The sequence below is a fragment of the Ctenocephalides felis genome, unplaced genomic scaffold (genome assembly GCF_003426905.1).
Source record: "Ctenocephalides felis isolate EL2017-DRISC unplaced genomic scaffold, ASM342690v1 CF-g0.4_SCAFFOLD_00845, whole genome shotgun sequence".
NCBI lineage: Eukaryota > Metazoa > Arthropoda > Insecta > Siphonaptera > Pulicidae > Ctenocephalides > Ctenocephalides felis.
In genome coordinates this window covers 21,013,506-21,024,525 of record NW_020536999.1, presented here as the reverse complement: position 1 = coordinate 21,024,525, position 11,020 = coordinate 21,013,506, and the positions used below count along the sequence as shown (strand labels likewise).

Below are 11,020 nucleotides of genomic sequence, written 5' to 3'. Positions count from 1 at the left end.
CCAACGGATCAACTGCGCGGAAAGAGCGAGAGGAAAAAAGCGAGGCGTCGGGCATATCGTCCGCATCAGCACGAGTAGTCGTCGCTCCGTCTTTGTCTGTCGCAGCGCGCACGCAGTTCTCTACCTAACCACTTCTCGTTTCCCCTTCTCCCTCTTCCCAACTCGGTCAGCATTAGCTTGCCGCTCTACGTCTACGTGTGTAGAGAATATATTGGTCGGCTTTTAGTAGTTGTGACCAGCGACCCAAATCCCACTGTGGCGTCTTTCCCTCAATCTTTAATTGAATCCTTAAAAAAATCATATCATAATGCCGAATTTCCCTAATTTCGTGTGATCAGTGAAAGTGGAAGTGATGTGATGTGATTCCAAGTACAGTTACTGCTTTATCATGGCATCAGAATATGAGAACGTTTGCCGTTTGTGTTTAGGAGCTGGTGATGGCGATATTGTGCCGATTTTTTGTGCCAATGCCGAACCTATTGAAGGAAGAAACAATCTTGCTAGTGAAATCAAAGCCTGTTTGTCCATACAGGTAATAAATCAACGTTTTACCACCTATAGTTTATAGGTTATTCTTGATGATATTGACCAATACTCCTGTAATCAATGGTGGTCAGCCATTTTTGTTCTCTCTTAATGACATGTTTCAACATCAAAGCAGTGATGTGGAAGATTACTTTTCAATTTCAGTATATTGACACATTCTTGTTTTTATTTATCAATAAAACCATGTATATCTTCTCTAGATTAATGAAGAAGATGCATTTACAAAGCTGATATGCAATGTCTGTCTGGAAAAGGTCAAAAGTTGGACGGTATTTAAAAGTGTTTGTGATGAAGCTCAAAATAAATTAAAGAATTCCCTCATCAGGCAGCAAAATCCAACTGATAATCTAATTGATGTTGTAAGTGATAAACTTTGTGTTGATGTGGTTTTTAAGATAATTTTGGATATTAAATGTGCTCTTCCATTTCAGAGTTTTATTAAAGAGGAACCATTTACTGGCGAAGAGGAAAATTCAAATGCTGAGAAGAACAATTTTGAACCACCAGAGGTAAAATAACATTCTTTTAAATCAGCGGTTTCCAACCTTTTCTTCCTTGCGCCCCCCTGTCGAATGAAAAAAATATTACGCCTCCCCCCCTTCTTATTTTTCTAACAATTTAATTTAAATATACTTAATATAACTGAAATTATGCCAAATAATACACAGTATTATAAAAAATATACATACAAACATAACTATTTATTATAAGAATTTTCTGTTTCACATAAGTAAGATTTCACAAATGGTAATAAAATTTCTAAAGCATTATTTGTCAAAGTAGGAAAATCGTCCTTTACTGGTAACCAAAACTCAACAATATATTTTCGTCCTGAAACATCTGCTTCAATGTGCTATCACTAGATAAATCAATTATAATTTTCTGCTCTGCTGTTGAATGACCAAAATCATCATGTTTCTCAATGACAAATGGATTTCTAATCCATTCGTATTTGGACGTAATTAGATAAAGTAATGCGAAAATTGGTTTCTTAGACTAGTCATATGACTGATATAATAATAAGATCTTTACTTACTTCTATTTCATCAGTAACACAAGTAATTTTAAAAGTGGGAAATATGTTAAAGTTATAAAATTATTTGATACTAGCTATACACAGTTCTATTTTTTTCATAAAAGCCGTAATCTTGTCTTTCTGAACAAAAGCACGAATTTGAGATCCTTGCATTGATTTATTTAAATCGCTAAGTCTTTGAAAAATATCAACTAAATACGCAAATTTTGCGAATAATTTTGTGTCCTAAAACAAGATTGCTCCGTCTCTTTTGTTATCAGCAAGAAATATAGCAATTTATTTTTTGAGCTTAAACATTCTTAGAAGTACTTTAAGTATTTTGCTGATTTGTTTCTGACACTTACTCAGCATTTAAAAATAATATTTTTGAAACAGCTTTGCGCCCCCCAGGAGGGCGCGCCCCACAGGTTGGAAATCACTGTTTTAAATAGATATGAAATATATAAGGGGCCGTTCAAGTATTACGTAAGCACTAAGGGGGGCGGGGGGGTTTTTGATTTGCGTATTTTGGTTGACATGGGGGGCAGGGGAATCTGGATGATGATTACGTCATAGGTAGTATTTTTATTTTTTTACATTAATTGCAAAATGTTTACGTAAGCATGGGGGTAGGGGGTAAGAGCTTTGCTTACTTTTGCTGACAAGGGGGATGGGGGGGTAAATAATTGTAATAAATCTGCTTACGTAATATTTGAAAGATCCCTAATTCATATAAATATTTTTTTGTGATGTATATTTTCAAGTTCATAAATTTATTCTTTAATGTTAATATATTGTTTCCACAATGCATAAGGGGGCGTCCATTAATCACGTGAGCGAGTTTTTAAGTATTTTTGGACCCCCCCTCCCCCTTGGTGATTTTTGGTGATATTCAAAATTACCCCCCCCCCTCCCCAACCAAACATCACGTGTATTTTTAGTTACGTGAAAAAACTGTATAATTTTTAATTTTTTTAAAAATTGTTTGAACTTTTTTATAAAAAATAGTAAAAAAAATAAATGCACGTGATATCTTGCTATACCCCTCCCTCCCCCACGTGATATTTCATGATTTTTTGTCAAACCCCCCTCCCCCTAAAAACCTCACGTGATTAATGGACGCCCCCTAAAAAGAATATGTTCAGAACTTATTGAGCATAGAGTTTGCTATTCTGATATTATTAGACAGAATAAATTGTTCACATATTTTTTGAATGGTATATAAAGCAGAAATTCAATTATTTCTTTTTAAATATTTTGTTGTCTAAAATTCAAAGTATATCAGAATTTCAGGTCATTAATACCATCAAATTTTTTTTATCCAAAATTCACTCTGATATGCGAATGAAGAGTTTTGATCATAATATAAATAATAAAAATTTTTGTGGATTTTTTTTATCACAATATAAATTAATTCATTAAATTTCTTTAGGTATCAGTAAAAAGTGAGCCTCAAGACATAGAATACTCTTCCAGCATTCAAATTGAATCCATTACCAGTAACTATGTAAATTATGATACACCAGAGATATTGGAAGTTGTTCCGGATATTGGAATGGGATTGCCACAAGAAAATGTATCAAACCACTCAAAGCCTCCTGCTATTTTGGCTTCTTTGGGACTTGCACCAAAGGGATTGGTCAAGAATAAGGTGATTGTTAGTTATATTTTTTTCTTACAAAAGTTTATGGATTAAGGAAATTGTGTTACTATTTTGTCATAGATACTATTATTTATCATCAAAGAAATTACACCTATAATCTACAGATTCTACATAATATATTTACAGATAATGAAAAATCCAGTTGTGAATCTGACGCCCTTAGATATTTGTGATATGTACCAAATGAGCCCAGCTGGTAGTACAGATTCTTGTGATGACAATAGCAATTCAGATCCAAAAATATTACGAAGACAATTATTACAAGTAAGTGATTGTACCATTTGTGGTATGAAATTTGTATCTCCTGGTAATGCAAGAAGACATGAAAAAAACGTGCACAATTTCTATGGAAATAAATTACAGCCAAATCCCTTGAATCCAGAAATAATGATGAATCATGCAAAGGCCAAATCTGTTATGGAACCTGAAATTTTAATGGAGGTTGATAATGAAAATATATATCAAAGTATCGGGGATAATACTGATGATGATCGGTCTGAGACACTTTCAATGGATTTCTCAATGGTGAACTATGAAGGGGACTTGACTGAGGACAATTTAGCTTATATTCAAAAATACAAGAATGTTATAGAGAGTGTTCAAGACAAGAGATGTTTCTGCTGTAATAGACCCTATTCCAGAATGAAACTACTCCTTGCACATTTGCGAAAGAGAACTGATATTCCACCATACCAATGCTTCAACTGCTTGATTTCTTGTGAAAATAGAAGTGACTATGTGCAACATATGAAAATGGGCCAATGCAGAAATGTTTATGCGCTGTATAAACAAAAGGTAGCCTTAGGTGAAATTAATCCCGTTGAAAATATTGAAAATGATTATGCTGAATTAAGCCAGGAACAAATTGCTCCTAAAGCTGACAAAGTACCATTGAAATATGCTTTGATGTACCGGGTGTTTTCATGTAATTTCTGTGATTTCTCAAATCGGATTAAAGCTGTGACCAAGAAACATTTGAATGCAACACATTTGACGGATAAGAATCCCTTGGAAAATCCAGTACAATGCCAATATTGTCAAAAAATATTTGAAGATTCAGAGTCTAGAAGAAGGCATACTCAGAACTGCGATTGTACTACTCATGTTATATGTGAATTATGTGGAGAAAAATTTGATAGTTTGCAACCATTCAATGAACATGCAACACTTGTACATGCAAATAATACCAATGATAGGAAAGCAAATGAATCTGTTGATAGTACTACTGGTCAAAAAGTTGCACAGAAATTCACTAAGTGTAAATTTTGCCCAAAGGTTTATTCTACTTACCACAATATGGTACGGCATGTTTCAAAACATCATAATTCCAATAATCCATACAAATGTGAAAATTGTAACGAAACTTTTAGTAGTCAAACCAAGTTAACCGATCATTATACAAGTTGTTTAACGTCACAAGCAGCAGGCGAAGAGTTGCAATATAATTTCTCATGCAAAGACTGTGGAGTTCTTTTTGCCACACTAGAAGGCTGGACAAAACACCAGGAAATACACCAAGCATGCCAACAGTGTGGACAAACCTTCCAAAATCAGCAAGAACTCGACTTACACAAAAAGGAGCATTTGAAAGTTAAATATTACTCTTGTAATATTTGCGGTAATTCTTATTCTCAAGCAAAACAATTATCTGATCATATGGTGGAACACGGAGTATCAGAAAATGATGTTGAACATGTTTGTGACATCTGCCAAGAGACTTTCAGGGGAGTGCAGGAGTATGCAGCTCATATGGAAATGCATGAGGGTAAAATACCTATGTTTGATGGGTTCAGTGATACAAATGTGACACAATCAGTATTAACAGAAAAATCTGCTAATTCAAAAGAAAAGAATTACTTTCGATGCAATGTTTGTAATAAACATGTTGAAACCAAACAAGGATTGCAGAAGCACATGCTATTTAGACATAAGAAGCCGTTACCTGATATGAGTAAACACATTTATCGCTGTGATTTATGTCCAAAGCGTTACATGAATGCCAGAGGTGTAATAAGGCATAAAAGAACATCACATCCGAATGCCAGGCAAAGCCATGTGGTGATTAAGGAAAAGAGGGAAGAAGAAGTAGTACCAGAAAATGACAGGATTTCTGAATCTGATAAATTCTGTAGTCAATGCGGACTATCAGGTTTCAGGACACAAAATGACCTAAACAAACACAGATTGACAGCACACTTTTCCAAACATGCCAGAGTTTGTTCAATTTGCAATTTCATTGCAAAGGATGCCAAAAAAATGTGGTACCATAAGAAGAAATATCATGCTATACCAGGAAGTTCCAATCAATGCAATGTTTGCAGAAAACTATTTGTTACGAAACCACAATTATTTGCACACATTAAAACCATGCATCTGAATTTACCAATGGAAATTGAAGTAACAGCTGCAACAGTACCAAAAGTAGTTTATAAAAGCCCTCCACCTCCGCTTCCACCTCTTCATGAATTATCTGATAAACACAGTGAACAGGAGGGACCTTGGAATTGTGATTTATGTCCGAAACAATTTAATACTGTGAATGCTCTGAAATCCCATAGGGGATGGCACTTGAGAACACCCGATGGAAAATCTCCCGGCTCAGGAAAATCAACAAATGCCTGGACTCCCAATCAATTATCGCCTTCTAGACAAGTTGTTAAGAAAATAAAATACCCAGTAGCAGGTGCTTCTCAGGACAACAATAAATTTTTCATGTCAAAATTCAAAGTAGTTCCCAAGTTACCAACTGGTGCTCACTGTAAAATCTGTAATAAAACCTTCAGCAAAATTGCTGTCTATAAACGCCATGTAATGGAGTACCATAGAACAAAATCAAAATCAAGAGAAGTGGAAATTAGCCAACAAGACTATGAATGTATTCAAAGGTTGGCCTGCAATCAATGCAATGAAACATTCCAATTGAAATCTGAGTGGATAGAGCACAAAGTTCATCATATTAATAATTTTGTGAAGGAGCAAAAGTTACGGCAATGGCCTTGTATCTGTGGAAAATTTTTTGGACGAAAGGACAATTTAAAATCACACATGCGAACACATATGCATGGAGTAGTCGAAAATCCAGAACAGAGTACTGGAAACGCTGCAAATGTTATTTCTAATAATGCTGTTAGTTACAATACTGTGCAGAATGCCACCCAAGCTGGTGCTCAAATTGTGTCTCCACATATGAATATACCTAATCTAGTTCCAGTAATGAAACCAGTAAAGCCTCCAGCTCCTGCAAATAAATTTTATACATGCAATCCTTGCCGGGTATCATTCAAAACAGAAAAAGAGTTAAAAGCACATGTTGATTCTCACAATTTGAATGGACATGGGGTAGCTCCAAGAATATGGAAATGTGATTTTTGTGGTTTTATGACAGAAGACATAAAACTGTACCAAGAATGTCGAAGAGCTCATCATGTACCAACTAAATTCAAATGTGAAGGATGCCAAATCTTTTTCTCGAGTTATAATATTTTAGTAAAGCATCATGAGGATAGTCATAAAAATGACGACTTAGAATTACCTAATGTCTCCAATAGTTTTGAATGCAACCAATGTGGGAAGAGTTATTCAATGAAACATCATTTGAAACGACACATAGAATCTGCACATTAATAATGTGATTTTTTGTTTTGTATATTTTCATTATAATTTTAGTCATTATGTAAGTACATATGTTCCACTTAATATTAATTTAATATAAGCAATGTTATATTATTAAGTCGTTTGGAAAGACATTTACTATAACTTTTAATATTTTGAAGATATGTTTTCCAAAAGAAAGTTTAAAAAAAATAATTTAATACTTAATACTAGCTTTAATCATTTTAGATTTGAATTTAAGGGTTGCTGAGAAATTGCAATTTTACTAGCATGCATTCTTTGATTTTGATTTGACGTGTACAATAAGAAATTGTAAATTTATTTGTAAAATAGATATACCAGACCAAATCATTATTTTATATTTATAACAAAGTAATATGTAATATTGAACTGTTTTATAGCTAATAAATGGATTCACAAATTTATTTGATGCTTTCTTTTAATTATAAGAAATGTTATTTATCATCCACACATGTAATATGACATCTGGGCTGTCAAATATAAAAATTTTATATTTTATAGTTAAAAATTAGTTAATTTCACTTACCTCAGAAGCTTTTTCACAGTAAATAACACTAAAATTCAAATGCAGTTAATGATTCTGTAATTATTTGCAATAAACACTCAAATTTGATTCATAAGCAATGTTTTCTAAAAGTGTCAAAATTTTTATTTAAAACACTTGCACTGATAAATCAACGGTCGCGACATTTTGTTTATTGGGAAACGAATGTGAAGTAGATTTCGATTAATTTAGAAACTTTTGATGTATTTAAATCTGATTTTTTTATGTAATTTTATAAGTTAATGACGTTGTGAAATTTTGTTTAATAGTATTTTTAAAACTAGTAATAATCTATACATTTGGTACGTGAACTCCAAGTCGTTTATTGAATTTGGTAAATTGAACACAGTTTAAATTTCTTCATTAATTTCATTAATTTTATGTCGATATCACCAACATTTCACTATCTTTCACTTTTAACAACTGATTTGCATTCATCTTTGATTTTAATTCAAATCATAGGCCGGTCCGACATCTTGTTTTTTATTGTTCCTTAAATTTGATATTGATCAATCTTTACATTGATAAATTGTTTATACATTCAATAAATGTTCATAATAATAATATTACATTATCTGTTTTGCCTATTTAACTCACTATTCGTATATATATTCATATATATATTATCACTATTCGTATTTAATATTTTATTAACACATATTTTTGCACAAATGCAAAAACACAAATGAATTAACACAAATTTCGACAGTCGTCCAACCTGAACTTCTCTCAATAAGATAGTGCAAAAGAATGCAGTGCGGTCATAAATAAAAAACTATATTTGTTTCACTCTTACTATTTACCCTCTCACTCACACACAAATACAAACACATATATACACCTATTCCAAGTTTTGCATGGTACTCGTTTTACGCGTTTTCGATCTTGCACGGTTTTTGAAAATATTTTTGTTTTGAAATTTAAACATCCCGTAGATTTCCATTTTGGAATACCTAAGAAAAAATGGAGGTGTGTTTGTGTGCAAGTGTGTATGTATGCATGGATACACTTTTTTGTCGACATTTTCGGAACCATCGCTCAACCGATTTGAATTATCCAAAAAGCATTCGATTTCTATTGATGAGGAGCCGTGCTAATTAGTCTTTGGCAAAAGTTGGTCCAGCCATTTCAGAGATACGTAGCAAAGAGTGCAGAAATTGGAAAATCAGTTTTTGAGAGAATGGAGCATCCGATTTGAATGATTCAAGAAACCTTACACTTGTCTTGACGTAATAGTCCAGTAATTATAATAAGTTTACCTCGGAATTCGAGATACCCAGCTGTAAGTCTGTAAATACCTGTATATTGACACCCTAAAAGTTGTCTCAAAACTTACATATGGTAGGGTGTACACAACATATGTAGGTTTTGAGACAACTTTTAGGGTGTCGATATACAATATTTACAGACTTACAGCTGGGTATCTCGAATTGCGAAATTCTTACCTAATTTAAGCTTAATAAATCACTGGACTATAATGAAGAAATGATAAAGTTTTTGCAAAGGTAGGTCTAGCGGTTTTGGAGATCCAGAAAAAAGGTTAAAGAAATGCGATTGGGCGGTCTAAAAACAGAATTTTAAACTTAAAAAAAAAACAGTATTTTGAAAAAGGCATTTTTTTCAATATTCAAAATTTTCAAATGCTTTTCAAATTTTCAAAAATGTTCAAAAGAATTCATTATTTTTTCTGAAAACTTAATTTTTCTTTTCTGAGCTTTTAAAAATTTAAAATTATGGCATGGTAAGTTCCGGCAATTTGCATTAAGGCACAATCCCATAAACTACTATTTTTTTAAATTTGAATCTATAAAGAAAATGCAATTTTTAGGATTTTTTATATTTGTGCAGAAATGATTAACCCAAGCGAATATATCGAGGATTACTTGAACGTTTGAAATTTCGACCATACATTACTAGTGATTTTATACGCGTTTTTTGATTTTTGTACATTTACAAAATATTATTTACTTTTATAACCATGGGTCCAAAGAAAAGGTCCATGACTCTTGAATTAAAGGGTGAATTTATTGAAAAATATGAGGATAGCGATGAGAGTTATTGTACTGTGTTTAAACATAAGGAGTTAATCAAGGGTACAAATCCTGCAAAAGGCCTTACAATAATTTATAAGCCATTTTAATGAGTTCTAACTCATTTTCGCAATATCATGAATGGATAGTGCACCACAATAATTAAATTAATAAATATTAAATTTATATTTAATATTCAAAAAACTTAACAAAAACCATAGTGCTGAAACGAATTCATGGCATATCAATATACTTATATGGAAAAAATTGCTTCGAGATACGGACGTGATTACAGAACAAATTAAACTCATATGTTAGGGTAGCAAGATTTTCCAGCAAAATTATTTATTAACATGTCGCAAGTCGCATCAAAGCAAGGTGCTTGAACTTTCCTATATCTGACAATAAATCAGATGATAGCCAAGTATTGTTATCTTTTTCAATGATATTGGCCCTTTTTACTAAAAGCGCATATGAATGGCGACAATCTTTACCCAAACGACATAAACGCAGAATAAATATATTTATACACTTTATTATAGTTTTAAAACATTTATTAAAATTATCTACGTAATACCTTTAAATATGACAAGAATGGTCTTCCTTCAGCTTAAATGGTACTTCTTTATATTATATCTATAAATATTAAAAATTGCTATACAATACAAATAAATGATATTTTTATAAAAATCATGAGCCATTTTGCATTGCACAATTTTTTCGTCAGATTTGAACATTCTTATTAAACACTTTGTACTTAAACAATATAATTCTACATTACTATAATATTATAACTAATTTTTATTTGTCTCTGGACTGTGGCTAACCATAAATCATCCCAAATACTTATACATAAACATGTTAAATTTGCAAATCACAGTTTGCAAAATTATCATTTATTAAATGTTCTCATATTATTGATTGTCCCAACTTCATCTAATCATTTTGTGAGCTATATACAATGTACTAAAATTTCTATATATCACAAAGACACTTCATTATCACTTTCTGAACGTACAACGCAGGCATATATAAATAATATGAATATTAAAATTATACTTATGATTTATAATCTAATTTTGTTTTATACATCCTTAGATTTATTTATTTTTAGGCACATATTCGGAGAGATTCAATATAAACATTTACGATTTTGTCCAAGGAAAAAATATTCAACAAGCCCTAGATAATTCAAATAATTTTCGTTTAATTTGATTTTAATTGAGTTTCGCGTATAAAGTTTTCCAAAAATTATGTATAATATTTTAGAGCTTATTTACATCAAACCTGATAAGTTATTTTAAAAGTTTTTTATTTCCCGTAATTATATCATTCATCGCATTTGGACGGATATTTATAAACAAATACTCTAGAAAGTATTTAATAAAATTTTCAACATTTAACATGATTTTAATTTCATTTTTAATATTTCTAATTAATATTATGACACTTCAAAGTAGATATTTTATCCATGATTTAATAAAAATTTGCCTATAAAACATTAATAACACATGCAGTTCACAACAGCATTAACGCAGTTGCCGAATAAGATTTTCATGTGATTTTAAACAATATTGATCAAAATCACT

At 31.7% G+C, this 11,020-nt stretch overlaps 1 protein-coding gene across 1 annotated transcript; it reads left to right on the top strand.

The window, feature by feature from the left end:
* Window positions 1-335: 335 nt before the first annotated feature.
* On the top strand, window positions 336-6,848 carry LOC113380433 (zinc finger protein 808-like). Its single transcript, XM_026619677.1, has 5 exons — window positions 336-532; window positions 747-905; window positions 978-1,055; window positions 2,994-3,212; window positions 3,351-6,848. The coding sequence occupies exons 1-5, from the start codon at window positions 389-391 to the stop codon at window positions 6,846-6,848; spliced, it is 4,098 nt and encodes a 1,365-aa protein (XP_026475462.1). The 5' UTR covers window positions 336-388.
* Window positions 6,849-11,020: the final 4,172 nt, after the last annotated feature.